Below are 15095 nucleotides of genomic sequence, written 5' to 3' on the forward strand. Positions count from 1 at the left end.
CCGAGAATCTAGGCCAGGATGGAATCTCTCCTTCATGGATCTAAATCAAAGAGTGAAATAACGTTGCCGATTTGCCAGGAATCTAGACCCTTCTAAGAATCTATCAGTTGCAAAGTCTCCAGAGAAGACAGAGGCCAGTGCCATAGGCCACCTGTGCACAAAGCCCCATGCTCCAGCCTTACCCTCTGAAGGCCCCAGAAAGCTGTGACTCCCCAGTGCCTTCTGCACTCTCTGATACCACGTGCAGGTTGGGGCAGGCTCCGGCATGCTAAACCAATGGTTTCCCTGCTTGCTTGTGAGTACTTAACAGGACTCCTTGTAATGGGAGACACCTCTGCATGCTTTCTTGGAGCAGAAAGTCCTGCTGTAAGAGGGCAGGTGAGTCTTCTAACCAAGTTCTCAAGAGGAGTATAAATGAACTTAACACAGCAGCTCTCTGCTTCACTCCTCAGGTGACCCTGCAGCTCTTAGAAATCAAACCATGTTTACCTCTTCCAGGGGAACATGCCTTAAGAGGGGAAAAGCACCATTAGCACCCCGCTTGAGGAGCGGGAAGGCTCAGTGGGCTTCTAACAGGGGAAGCTGTTCACTGTTCCTCTGCTTATTCTCTCCAAGTGTGGGTTACAGCGGGCACTTAGCCACACTGTCTGGCTCCAGAATGCCACGGCACACTACCTTCCTTCTGAGTTTTATCAACAGCTACCCCAAGAGGAAGTATTGCAGTGCTCTATGGGTTTTGCAGCCAGGGTCTGTGGGTTTGAATCTCAGCTGTGTCACTCACCAGCATCATGACCCAGTTTTTTGGACCATAAAATGGGAATAATGGTAATCATAGTTTATTTAGTTTATACAAGTTAAGCCACTTAAATTGCTTAGAAGGCTCAATAATATTAGCTGTTATTGCTTGGAAAAGCCTTATCTCTCTTCCTCTTGTTGGAAAGGAATTCTGGAGAGATTCCAATAGGCAAAACTGTCATCTCCTTGCCAGCAAGAACTATATTTTACTCCTCATTTCCTGGCCAACCTAGCAGAGGTCTTGGCCATGTTGGTACTCAATGTATGGCTTTGGGGTGAATAAAAAGAGTGAGAGGAAATTGTAGACATCTGTTTTTATAGGCCAGTGCCAATGATGCTTGGGGACATGTTCATGGTGGTTTAGGGGCTAGACTCCCTTCCAGAAAGGGAGGACAGACTATAGTTCAGAGCACATTATTGTGCCTAAGAACCTGATTCTTCGCATTGAATACCTCTTGAAACCAGAGTTCATCAGATTCTGAGATCAAGCAGAAGAGATTCCTAAAAATCAGGTGCCTGCTTCTTCTGGAAGCAGGAAGGAGGTTGGTTGAGCCAAAAGCGAAAGGATCAACACATGTGTGTGCGTGTGCACACACACACACACACACACACACTTGGTTACATACGCATGCATACACGTATGTGCACACGCAGTGTGAGCTCACAGAAGCATTTCACTGCATATGGGTGAATACGTTTGGTTGTATTATGCTACAGTTTTTGGAAAGCACCATCTTTAAATAGACAAGTAGCTGAGATCATGGGAACAAGGGAAAAATACTTCTAGGAGCAGCTAATTTTCCTCCTTTCACATCAGAGCTGAAAGACAAAAGCTACCATCATCATCTCTTATCACCTACGGGAAAAACCTTGCAGGCACAGAGTAGTGCATCCGGATGATGGTCTCTGAACACCAAGTGTCGGCTACACATCCCTAATTTCACTGGCTTTCCTTCCCCCCCCCCCACAATTGTAAGCAAGGCAGAGCACGGGGACCCATCCCAGCAAGAGGACTAAATTGCACACGTATTCATGAGGCTAGAGATGGCAAAAGTGATCCAGAAGGTGCAAACCACATGATGGCATTTTCCAAGCACAGAGGTACATTGCCCCCTCCACTGTTCTCACCGTGGTGGACTTATTATGTAAACAGCACAGTTTCTGAATCTTCCAGGGGCTGCACGAAGTGACTACCTGGTGCCCTTTTCTGGGGAAAGCCCTTTCCAGCGCCCCCAGAAACTGGAGAAGGATAGAGAGGTCACCGTAACACAAGAGGTATGATATCCCCAGCATTGTGGATCCCTCAGCGTGGCAGAGAGGGAGGACAGCGGGGACAGCATCTACCGATTATCTGCCACCACAATAGTCTTGACACTAGTCCTCTATGTGGGCATTATTATACCCCTTTTACTGAGGCCGACGTCTTTCTCATTTGTCCTAAATTCTACTACCTACTGAGATATCACAGGCAGCACACTTGCTAATCTTTCAAAGTTGAGGGGCAGCTACATTGGAAAGACAACTGCATGTTAGAGCCAGAGGTGACACAGAGAGAATCTAACTCAGGTCCACGTGGGCTGAGGACCCACCCAAGCGACACAGCTGCTGATGCAGACTGGGAAGGAGAATCCAGTCTCCCCAGCCCACGCTACGGGAATCTCACTCTTTCCACTCATGATCTTAAACGGGTGGGCTCCATTCCTTCCCCCGCTCAATGCAAATAAAAGCATTCCTTGGTTTCCTTCAGCAAGGAGTGTGTGGATCAGCTCATTTCTTCTGTCCCTTGGGAGGTGCAGGAGGGGAACACTGACCGGGAACCCTAGCTGGGTGACCACGGACTTCTCTGTCTTACCCAGTGTAGCTCTCCCAGTGATTCCCTTCGCGGAGGAAGTTGGTTTACCAATAGATATCATCACCAGTGGAATTCCAGCTTCTGCTTGTTGAAAACTTCCTATTTGCTTCTATGCTAAGAGCTTTCTGTACTTATCCCAACTTAGTCCTCATATCTGCCCTGCGAGCTCCATATCACTACCTGAACAGCTGAGACACTTGCCCAAGGTCCCTTGGCTAATAAACGCCAGAGCTGAGATTCAACTCCTCACTATTTCAGAGTATCTTCACCTTGACCCCTGGATTATGGGCACTCAGCATTGTCTCTCACTTATTCTGTCTTGAGACCCCTCCCTGTCATAAGGTGGGGGACTTTCTAGGAAGCCACTGGTAAACTAAAATCTAATTAGGTTAATGCTAGAAATCCAAGTGACACGGACCCTATTTTATAACCCAGTGGCTCCCTTATATAATCAACATTTCCCCCTTCCTTGCCTTGCCTTCTTCTAATGACCCTGTTTGCCACAAAACACCTCAAGTGAAGGCTGTCCATCTTTGCAGGGCTTCAGGGGCTCAGCAAGAACTATAGCCCGTGTTTCCAATGGTCCCATCCAATGTTTTTTGACCTCCTTCCTTCCAGAGCGTTTGCTCTATGGATTCTGTTCTTTTCACCACATCCCTGACCTCCTGACCTCCTGGGTCTCCATTTTGTTGTCAGGTTAAAATCCAACTGCTCATCCCTCCACCCTTGACTCCTCCTCACTCCTTTTACACATCCTGTGCCTACTCTGGGCTCTCCACTCCTGGATGACCAAACCTGTCACCGTGACACCTTAGTCCCTTAACTCACTGATTCCTTAGCCCTGAAGGACACTCCTCTCTAATCCACCTGGCAAACTCCTACAGATACTCTACGGTCCACTTCAAATGCCATGTCACATGTCACTTCATTAACAAATGCTCAATGAACACAGGTGCAACTGAGTGGAATCGCTCACATCGCATGCTGTAGAGTTAGTTCATTAAGACAAGAACATTGCCGTGGCCTCAGTTTCTTTCTCTGTGGTACATGGTGGTGGTGTCACCAGGAGAGGCCATTCTAGAGAAAGTTCCAAGTGACCCTTGGACCTTCCCAGCAACTGCTGGTCCTCACTCTCCATCTGTCTTAATCATGAAGGCCTGCACCGTCCTCAAGCCCCCTCCCATCCCATCCCCCGCACCGCACCTGAGGAACTTGTTGAGATCCCCGTGCTTCATGTACTCAAAGACCATGATGAGCGGGTCGCCCTCCACACAGACACCGTAGAACTTGACAATGTGCTCGTGCTGGAGGTTGGTCAGCAGCTCTGCCTCACGGTGGAAGTCCTTGCGGGCGTTGTCACTGGCGTCCTTCAGCGTCTGAGGATGAGGGGCAGACAGAGGAAAAAAATCAACACACCTTAAATTGACATCAAAGGGAAAGGTTGTGTTGAGAAGGAAGTACTTCAGTGAGCCCCGAGGTTCGTAGATGGGAAGGAAATCCATCTCATTTACTATACAAAAGATTGGAAAATTGCCTAATTCCTGAAGAAATACCGTTTGTATTAATAACTGAGGAAAAGTCCCTTATGGGTATGGAACGCTTTACGGTTTACGAAGCGCTCGTATAGATGTTTTCTCATTAAGTAACAGACATGAGCTTTTTATAGTCTTAACCCATTTTTTTCTCTATCATTACCCAGTTATCACCACAGACTTCTCTTCCCTTTTGGTACCTGGTTTTCAAGGATGCTAACTTCCGCTCACATAACTTTAAGAAAAACTTGATATTATGGAAATATCCAGTAGATAGGAGAGCATACTGACCCTCGTGCACCCATCTTTCAGCCTTGACTATGATCACTAGGCCAGCATTATTATGTATCCCTTCAGAAAGGCTTCACTCGTGCTCACCCACGCTGCCGGCCCAGGAAAAGTCCCGATCTGGGGAGGTCCAAGCAGGCCAGTCACGTGGCCAAGATGAAGGTGCCCAGGACAGTTCTCTTCTCAGACCACTCTGCCCCCACGGTGTCATAGCAGGGCAAAGCTGCCATGGGCTGATGACACACACCTGCACCGACCTCCTGTCCTGTGCCGGTCTCTGAGCCAGAGCTGTGGTGACATCGGGAAGACACTGACCCATGTCCTGGCCTCAGGTGCTTATGGGCAAACAGGGAGATGAGCCACATTTATGATTAACTATAACTCAAGTTTAAGACATGTATCCAATGTGAGCTCCCCTGCATCTCTGTCCAGTTTGATCACTTGACATGCTTCTCTTGAAACCTATGCTCCCACCTTAAGAAAGATCCACAGCTGCCCAAATGACATCAGGCCGTGCCTTCCTGTCTCTGCGTGTGTTCATTCCTCTGCCTGGAGTCCTGACTCAGGCATGGGCACTGGTGTCCGAGGTTGAATGATACCCATACAAAGGCGTCCATGTCCCAACCCCCAGAATCTATGAATATGTTACTTTACATGGCAAAAGAGACTTTGTAAATGCGATTACATCAGGATCTTTTTTTTCTCCATGTTTATTTATTTATTTATTGTGAGAATGGAAGAGGTGCAGAGAAAGGAGCAGAGAGAGTAGAATCGCAAGCAGGCTCCGTGCTGCCAACGCAGAGCCCGACCTGGGGCTCAATCTCATGACCGCGAGATCACACATAGTGGAAACGCTTAAACGACTGAGCCACACAGGGGCCTCTAAGTGAAGGATCTTGATGTGGAGGGATTATCCAAGTAGGCTCAATGTCATTCCAAACAAGGGTTCCTGGGTGAGAAGGGTGGGAGGGTCAGGAGAGAGAAGGTGTAAGGTAGGAGCAGAGGTCAGGCAATACAGAAGCTGCTACACTGTTGGCTTTGAGGGTAGAAGAAGGGGCCACGAGCGAAGGAATGAAGGTGGCCTCTAAAACCTGGAAAAAGCCAGGAAACGTCTTCTACCCTGGAACCTCCAGAAGAAGCCAGCGCTGCCAACATCTTCCCTTTATCTTTAACAAAACTGATTTTGGATGTCTGACCATCAAAACAACGAGAGAAATTATCTGGGTTACTTTAGCCACTCCGTTTGTAGTAATTTGTGACAGCAGCCACAGTTAAGGGACAGGGAGAAGGGACGGCCAGAGGACTCCTCCTGGTAGAGGTGGCATGTGGGTATGTGAATCCTTTTTCCAGAGACTTCCATCTGTCTTTATTGGTGTTAGAGGGCAAATGTGAACATCCATAGTCACTCGGGAACAGAATGAAAGCATGTCGCCTGCCAGATGTGTACCACACACTGCGTCAGGGTCAACGAGCACTGCCAGGCTTCTGGTGGTCATGTCACGTGTTACAGCTCATTGCTGCCTTGACTCTGCTCTCCTGGGTGGGAGATACTCCTGACCTGGGCAACTTCTAGACCTTGGAATGTGCCACAAGTCAAGTTCCTGAGGGAAAGACTCTGGGATAGAAGTTAGCAGCCAAGACATTCATTGGGGCATGCTCTTGGGATTAGCACCTGCTGGGAGGGATTGGGCACCGGGGGAGTGGAGCTGTGTCTCAACACTCCCCCACAAGGCCTATGGGATGACCCTTCAGAGCTGTCCTGAGTTTCAGCCAAAGGGGCTGGGCCTTTGTAGCTTTGTATCAGTCAGCCATCAGACGGAGGCCACTGGGAAGGGAGTGTGATCTTGAGTGGCCTTTCTGAGCCCCCACAGGCTGCTGGTAGCTGAGGACTGACTGAGGCTTCCTAGCAAGTGAGGGAGCAAATCCTTCATTCCCAAAGGGGGTCAGGAGGCTCGTCATCGAGTCTGCCACACGATGACTTTGCAATATGTAATTTACCATGCCCAGGGCTGCTCTCCCAAGCAGGGAAAGCACAGGAGGGCACCGATGAATATGCAGGGTCTGCTTCATATCAGCGACAAGAGAACATTAAGATGACAGAGGCAACAGCAAGATCACAAAGTCTTTTCTGCTACAATCCGTATAGAATCTAGTGTTTTCACGAACTGCCTTTAGCAGGATTTGAAGCTTTCTTCCCATTGCTGACCTGACCCAAGGAGACAGAAATCATACCTACAGTTTTCATTAGGCTACAGGCAATTACCTCTTATGCCAAAGCCTGGAGGTACCGACTGAAAAAAGGGTCTGGTGGTGGGGTTCCCCCATTCTCACATTAGAATGTGGTTTTCCAAAAAGCATCCCTTAAGAGCACCTGCTTTGAAAAGTGAGCTGATTTGGGCCAGCAAGTAGTCAGAGAAGCCATAAAATTTTGGTAGGGCTGTTGCCATGGAAACCGCACATTTCTTCGTTTAATAACAAAATGAACAGAGGCTGAAAGCCTGCGTTTTGGGGCTCTGTTTCCTCAAAGCTCCAGAAACTGGGCTTGTCCCCATCCAAACTAAGCTCCTCTTGCTTGTACCCATCCAAACTAAGCCTCCTCATGGGAGGCATGAAGTGCTTATCTTCACGACCTGTTTAGGTTCATTTTATCTGTGGGCCTGCTTTTTAGGTGTTTTTTAATCCAACCGGTGTTTGGTCTGCTGAACTTCTAGGTAGAAAAATAAATCACAGTTAGAGCAAGAAGATGGACACAGAGGACGTGGACGTTGCCATTGCCTGGGAGCAAAATATACACATCGGAACATCTCCTGCACTTGGACTTGCATTATGGTTTTGGGTACGTGTCTGTCTCCACTACTTCCGCTGACAACAGAATCCAACGTTGGGCAAATAAAAGAACCCTGGACCCACGAGATCTGTGTAAGCTAGAGATGAAAGAGCACTGGAAAGGGCTGAAAAGTGGACGTTCATGTGGAAAGGTAGCGAGTGGGCCTGAGTACATGTAGAGAAAGCAGGGACGAGAATGTAAGGATGAGGAGGAGACTTCCCAATGCCTTCTCTCCTGGAGGGCTGGCCCCAAGTGGTTGTGTTCTCCTTCTGGTCGAAAGACAGATCCTCACAGGGCACCTGGGTGGTTCAGCCCGTTGGGCGTCCAACTCTTGATTTTGGCTCAGGTCATGATCTCATGGTTTGTGGGGTCAGGCCTCACGTCTGGCTCTGCACTGGCAGTGCAGAGCCTGCTTGGGATTCTCTCTATTGCTCTCTGCCCCTCCCCTGCTTGCTCCCACTCACTCTCGCTCTCTCTCAAAATAAAGAAACAACAACAACAGAAAACCCCCACAAATGGCAGATCCTCACAATAGTGGCACTCAAAAAGAAGGCATTCTAGCTTAGAATTAAAAAAAACCTGGGTTCAAATTCTGACTGCTCTGGATCTCTCTGAGCTCTGGTTTTATCCTTTGTGGAGTGAGGGGAACAATGTCATCTATTTCTCAGGGTCACTGGGAGGACTGAGCAAGGTAGTGTAAGCTAAGAGGCCTCCGAGGGTCCCCGGTAGACAGTGATATTTGAAATCAGAACCACAACGAGGCCTGCATCTGATTTGTTCACACGAGGATGCAGGGAGGCCCAAAGACGCATGGATAAGGTACAGAGATGGCTCAATATGAGAACAGCGGTACCCCGGGCTGCCACCATTTCCCTCCAAAAGCCTTTTGAAGCCTGTGATGTCTTCTCAGAGATAAAGTCTCCTTACTCAGAGGCTGCCCTGTGTCACTGAGATTATTTCTAGGGCCTCAGCCTATCATTAACATTGAACTAGAGAAGACTACTGACCCCTTTAGGGCATTATGACAAGGCATGAAAAGATTCTTCATGTAATCTCTCTTCATAAGTTTTAGCTATGTACTGTTGATTCCAGAATGCTAGATTGTGTGTGTGTGTGTGTGTGTGTGTGTGTGTGTGTGTGTGTGTGTTTAAGAGAGAGAGAGAGAGAGACAGGGAGGGAGAGACAGGGAGAGAGTTCAGCAGTGGGGTAGAGGGTGGGATGGCAGAGAAGACAGAATTTTTGTGGGGGGGGGGCACCAAACTAAAAGAGCTAATGAGCGTCTCACATCTCCATTTCCCCAAGGCAATACACTATGGGAAGAGACTGTGCTCTTAGTGTAATGTCAGAAGCTGTGCTTCAGTAAAATTTTTGGATTTGAGAAAGATTTCACTATTCATGGGGTGAGTGCATCCTACAAACCTAGCTGCATCCTATGTGCCCATCCATTTTTGCATGTTGGGTCCCTTTTCTAAATTATGATTCAATCCTATTTTAAGAGATTCAGAAAATATGGCAGTAACAAGTTGGGCAAAATCATCTTCTGAATTTGGCACTCAGAGGGCAGAATTTTTCTCAGGGTGGAACCATAGCCAGACAGCAATCAGAAGCTGGAAAAATCCTGCTATCAACCCTATTTATAAAAATCATCTCTGTTTTAGTACCACGGCTGATTGTCATTTTACTCAATTAAAGGAGGCTTGGCTGGTTCCCCGAGTCCTTGGCAATGGACATGAGGTGGCAGCTTCCCTCACTGACAATTCCCTCCACTTAAGTTTCATTTTGACAGGCATATTTGCCCCATCAGTAAGCATTGCTATTTTCTTACTCCTGGTGTCTGCTTTGTAGCTTCATTCCTTCTTATTCCTGGTGAATTTCCTGACACTTCAAAAGCTACCATCCTTTCTGAAGACATTCTCAAGGGAGAGGTCTCATCCAGAGCTACAGAGAGTTACTGCCTTGAGCACACACTGATTCAGAGTTGGAAGAACTGAGCAGCATGCAATAAACTTCAGCACAGAACTGAGAAACTAGCAAAGGCAAAATGGAGGCAAGGGGAAAAAAAAAACAAAAGGAAAATTAGCATTCATCGCAAATGCTTCCACAAAATATTAAGGCTAACTAACTGGAAGCTCGGAGGAGAGGCGAGAAAGCTTATTTGAAATCATTGGTGTGATTGGATGTGGTAGGATGTGACAAATGATCATTGCATTTCAAAGTACAGGTGGCTTAGGAAACATGAGCTTGTGTCCTTGTTTTAAACACTAATCTCATATTCTTCTCCTATAATATTTAACATCATAGAAACAAAGTTAAGGTGAAGTATAAAAACAAAGAGATTATTATGGTAGGACTTCATTATGCCCAATGCCTATTACCATGCTTAAAATATGGAGGGCAGGGAGTTAACTCCCATATGAAACAACTAAGATGCATGAGAATGTCTGTCAACATGCCTAAGTTCTTCCGGGTCAGGATAATTGATTGCATCTAGCTCTGCTGATAATGGAGACTGTTGACCTCTTAGACCTGTACTATTCAATATGGTAGCCAACAACTACATGTGGCTGGTGGTCTTTTGAACTCTGGCTGATCCAAATTGAGATGTACTGTAAGTATAAAATACATACCAGGTTTTGAAAACTGGCAGTGTATAAAATATCTCATTAATATTTTTATATTAATAGTATGTTAAAATGATATTTTAGATATGTTGAGTTAAATAAAACATATGAATACAGTTACTTTCATCTGTTTCATTTTAGTTTTTAATGTGCATACTAGGAAATTTAAAAATGCAAATGTGACTTGCATTTGTGGCTCACATTATACTTCTGTTAGATAGCACTGTTCCATAAAAGCCATCTCAAAAAACTATCAACGGGTCAACCTGCCTCTTGCAACTGTTGGAAAACAACAGTAAACTGAAATAGAATTAAGGCAGACATCCTTCTTATAAGGTTGTTACAGGCAACAATTAGCCAAGGATTTAGAGTAAGCTGTAGTCATGATACTGTGTGATTCTTCTTACTTATAGGGTCTTCTCTAAAGAAAGATAGAGGAAATTTTTATCAAATTCTTACAAAAGTGAATTTTGGAAGACTATATTTTAATAAATTCAGAGATAGGAAGAGCTTTATAGAAACAAGATCTTAAAAATTAAGGAGAGTGCAGTGGCTCTCAAAGTGGGTGGCTTTGTCAGTTAAGTGTCCAACTCTTGGTTTTGGCTCAGGTCATGATCTCCCAGTTTGTGAGCTCAAGCCCCATGTTGGGCACTGTCCTGACAGTGTGTGGAGCCTGCTTGAAATTCTCTCTCTCCCTCTCTCTCTTTGTCCCTTCTCCACTCATGCTCTCTTTCTTTCTAAATAAATAAATACATAAATAAGTAAATAACTAAACTGAAAAAAAAAACTAACAGAGTCCAATAGGTGGCTTGCCTGCATTAAGGCAATGAAAACTAATTAAAAGATTATATGAAAATGAAATTGATCACACTCAGTGCTCACTATGTACTAGAAACCAACACCTGTGTATATCAACTCAATCATATGTAACTGGCCTTTGCAAGGACTTTAATTATGTACCAAGTGACAGCTTCAAATACAAGGTTCATAGCCAGGGTGTTGATTGCTGCTATCTTTATTTTCACAGCCATGCTGACTCTTATGGTTCAGAATCTAACAAGTTGACCATCCAATGGGAAACACAAGGCCAAGTCCTAATTCACACACTTTAAAATGTTTACAATCATTTGGGTACTGAAATTGATGGTTTATGCATGCATATCACATCAAGTTGCATATTACAAATGCTAAGTCTTTGGAAGACATCAAACTAATTCATAGCAACAGTCATATTAGAAAAATATTGACTCAAAGGAATGAATCAGAAGTTGTCCTCCAGCATGGGCAGCTGCAACATATTTACCAGCTTTAAATACAATTAAAAATTGGAGCCAATTTTTAATGCTGATGGATCATGGTAGACCAAGACTCAATTGACAGTTGGCTTATCATGTTAAAGTCAATTAAAAAGCGGGGCAGTCAATTAAAAAGTGAGGCACAGATTCCAGAGATACAGAAGTGTGAAATGAAGCCTCCAGCTATGTTGAATACCAGATGAGTCCTCATTCCAGTGAAATGCACTGTTTTGGGCTTAGCATGTCTGAGAAGATGGGGATAAATTGTAGACAAGCCAGAAAATAGGGTTAACAAGACAACTTAACAAGACAAAAAACAGATCTCTTGTCAAAGGTTAAAAGTTGAAGTTGCTGGAAAGGGGACACTGGTGGAGCAACTTAATCACCGGGGCCCTGACTCAATACAAGAGGGACCCTCACCAGGCAAATGTTGCTCTCAATCCTATGCTGTATGGGAGTGCACACATTTCTCACACAGCCCTCACCACCCACCCCCCCAAACAAACACACATCACAGATACACATGTGCACACACCCACACACACGTGCCAGGAAAGAATGGCCTTACACTAAAGTACAGTAGAAATCTATTAAACAATGTCTGGACCATAAAGACGATGAAGCCTTTAATAAGCCACCATTAAAAGTTCTACAACTTCTATTACTAGAGACTTGTCAAGATGGAATTGATAGCACTTTCTGCAACATTCTGTCCTGTTAAGGCATACAAACTCTTTTTATAGGGCAGCGCTGACAGATGTTCTCTTAAATATACTAATCTTGTCATCTTCCATTTCCATGATGTGGGAACAAGGATTCCGTGTGCAGTGGGGAGAAAGTGCAGGAAGAGGGAGGAATGGGAGGCAAACCTCATGATTTATCACATGTGAGGACTGATATGGTGACTGCCACAAAAACAAAGCAAAGCAAAACAAAACAAAACAAAAAAACAAAACTAAAATGAAAGAAAGCAAGAAAATAGCCACATGCCTTAGAGATAAACGTGTCTGGGTAGAGCGCTTGAACTGATGAACTCTTGATGTCCTTTCTTGTCTATGAATTGTTTCACTCTTCTAGAATGGGAAGGAATGAGCTTTCCTTTTTGAGCCCTTATTCTGCCCTATACATATTCTGAGATAATTGGCTCTAGTTGCTTCTTCCCCACAGATGGCCTCATCTGTGCCATGTGACCACCTTGGATAGTTGGTCCACAGGTAGGTGGCCTGGCAAGAAGACAGAACAGAGCAACTGAACACACAGTATTTTCCTTCTTGAGCAATCTGCATTGGGTGGGGGGGGGGGGGGGGGGGAGAGGAGCACAGAGACTACGTGAGCAGCAGTTGGCCCGGAAGCAGAAGTCAAATGTTAGGAAGCAGCAGAGGCGAGAGATAGCTATACTCCATCAGCAGGGAAGCCTGGAGGACAGTCCCTGGCGTTTCCTGCTGAGAGGATAAAGAGGGCACAGTCACAAGGGCCACCTCAGATCCAGAGTGAGTTTTTAAATCCCAACTGTTCTAGCAGTGAGGCCTAGCTGTCCTGTAGTTCCTATTTGAGTTGGTCATATTCCTTTTTTTTTTTTTTTTTTCTTCTCAGACTTTTACCCCTTTCTTCAGGGATAGAATCTCTCATATTCTTTCAGGGAAGCATGGTTCCCCATGTTCAGTCCATGTGTGTTGTGCAGAGTTGACCCACCATCCATTTGCAAGAATATGTACGTGACCCAGTCCTGGATATTCAGACTATTATCCAGAGAGTCAGAGGACTTGGTGACCCAACTCAAGACAACTAGCCAGTAGGAAGTTGGCCCTTGGACTTTTGTGTAATTGTTGGGGAAGAGGAGCTCTCTTTTGGGTTGCTGGATGGCAGGATCCAAGCCCAGAGCTGTTGTTTAGATAGCTCACCACAGTGTGGGGAGAACTTGCCTGGGAATACGGTCAATACAGAGGAAAGCAGCCCCGAGAGAGACAGGGAGAACTGATTTCCTGGATCCATCAGTCCCTGAAGCAAGGATACCAGTAGCTTGAACAAATAAATTTCCTTTTCTTCTTAAACCAGCTTGAGTTAGGTTTCCAATGAGCAGTCTACTGCTCTTCTCCTCAAAGCCGATTGTGATGTTTTGTTAACATTCATTCCAGAATCCAGTTTTCTTTATTTCTGCCTATTTCCTCAAATTACGTTTCTACTGGGAAAACAAGAAAAGTATCTGTCGACCTTACACGCAAATGAGCACAACTAGCACATACCTTTGTGTTACTTGATAAGTGGCACTGTGTTGAATTTCTTCAACTTGGTCTACCAGGGCATGTGCAAAATTCAGTCAATAAGAGTGTGGTACATGGTAAGCATCATACTGACGGGGAGGCCTGAGTTTTAGTCCTACGTCTGACGTTAGGTGACCTTGGTCAAGCTATGTGACCTTGGATGAGTCATTCATCTTCTCTGGGTTCCCGTTTCTTCCCTCACAAAAGGTGGGAGTTAAGCTAAAGAACATCAGCTAATAGTTCTATATACCTGTATAGTGGTTCAATCATTTCTAAAATGACTTCTCATTAGATTACACTGTCCTCTATATATCATCTTTACAGTGCCTCTCAGCTATAAAGTTCTATGATTATCAGTAGCTCATCAGATCATTTCCTTACCTACAAACGTCAACTGCAGACTCTTCACTTTTTCAAAGGCTATTTTTTCTATAGTTTATCTGTCCACCCGTCTATCCTTTTGTTCACTCAACAAGCACTGATTCCATGTTACTAGATATTAGACAATGTGCTAAAAAGCATGGTTCTCACCCTCAAAAATACCGCTCTAACGGAGGAGACCCACAATCTTTCCATTGATTAACTAAGCCCGCGGATACATATAGAATGCACAACCTTGACAAATGCTGTGAAGGACAAGGGCAGATGCCTTACTAGCATGTAATAGGGAGGTCTGACTTAGCTGGGGGAGCAGGCAAGGGAATGTATCTCCAAAGAGAAGCAACCTGAGCGGAGAGCTGATGGATTAATGGGAGCTGTGTGCATCGAGGGGGCGAGGTAGGGCTCTCCAGACACAGGAATGGAAAAACATGCTGGATGTGACTTTGGGGCTGCCGAACGGTAGTGTGCCAGAGGGCTTATCAGTTAACTCTTCCAAAACCCTTGGTGAAGAAAATCATCCTTATTTCCTCTGTTAACAAGAAGATATTCAGAAACATGAAATGCAAAAATCCCAAAGGAAGTGCCTGCTGCAGTCAGATTTCGTCCTTTCTAGTCTCAAATGTTCCTGTGCTGGTGCCTCTCACTCACTTTAACTTACCCCTCAAGGAAGTCACTCCACTTCCCTGGGTCTTGGCTTTCTCATCTATAAAACATGAGGCTTGGGTTCTGTAGGATTTCTAAAGTCTCTCTCGTGTGCAGCATTTTATGTTTCTGGAAATACACCTGAGTTAGTGGAGAGGGGGAGGAGAGGCCATGAATCCTACAAAGCACACTTGTGGCTATGTTTAAAAAACAAAAATCCGCATGCATTCATAGTACAAGAAAATGTTGTAGGCATTGTAGCTATTGAAATGCAGGTTGGAGAGAGCCAAAAATAGCTAACGCACCCACAGCTAATGCAGGGAAACTGCCATGAAGCGTTTCCTTGGCAATTGAGTTACTTAAAGGTAAAGTAACTCATTCTGATCAAAGACTGGTTTCTCTGCTTCTCATTCTCTTTACGGGCTCTTCAATTGTAATACAGTGTAAAGAGGAAAAAAAAAATAATTGTCAAATCTATTCACTAAAAAACAAAGCTCATCCAAAAATATCAAGAAAAGGTCAGTCTGGTTGGCTCCAAACAAGCAGATACTCTAAAGGGAGAGGCACGCTCAGCCCTCCTGCACCCTCGAATGCCCTACAC

At 45.2% G+C, this 15095-nt stretch overlaps 1 protein-coding gene across 3 annotated transcripts in view; it reads right to left on the reverse strand.

The window, feature by feature from the left end:
* The window catches only part of NTRK2 (neurotrophic receptor tyrosine kinase 2), a 336633-nt gene that overhangs the window by 69956 nt on the left and 251582 nt on the right, over positions 1-15095 (reverse strand). For all 3 annotated transcript variants that reach the window (XM_015076264.3, XM_053205197.1, XM_053205198.1), the window contains one exon: positions 3851-4023. In XM_015076264.3, coding sequence (XP_014931750.2) covers positions 3851-4023 — 173 coding nt within the window. The remainder of the gene's footprint in view (positions 1-3850; positions 4024-15095) is intronic.

Source organism: Acinonyx jubatus, chromosome D4 (genome assembly GCF_027475565.1).
Source record: "Acinonyx jubatus isolate Ajub_Pintada_27869175 chromosome D4, VMU_Ajub_asm_v1.0, whole genome shotgun sequence".
NCBI classification, from domain to species: Eukaryota; Metazoa; Chordata; class Mammalia; order Carnivora; family Felidae; genus Acinonyx; species Acinonyx jubatus.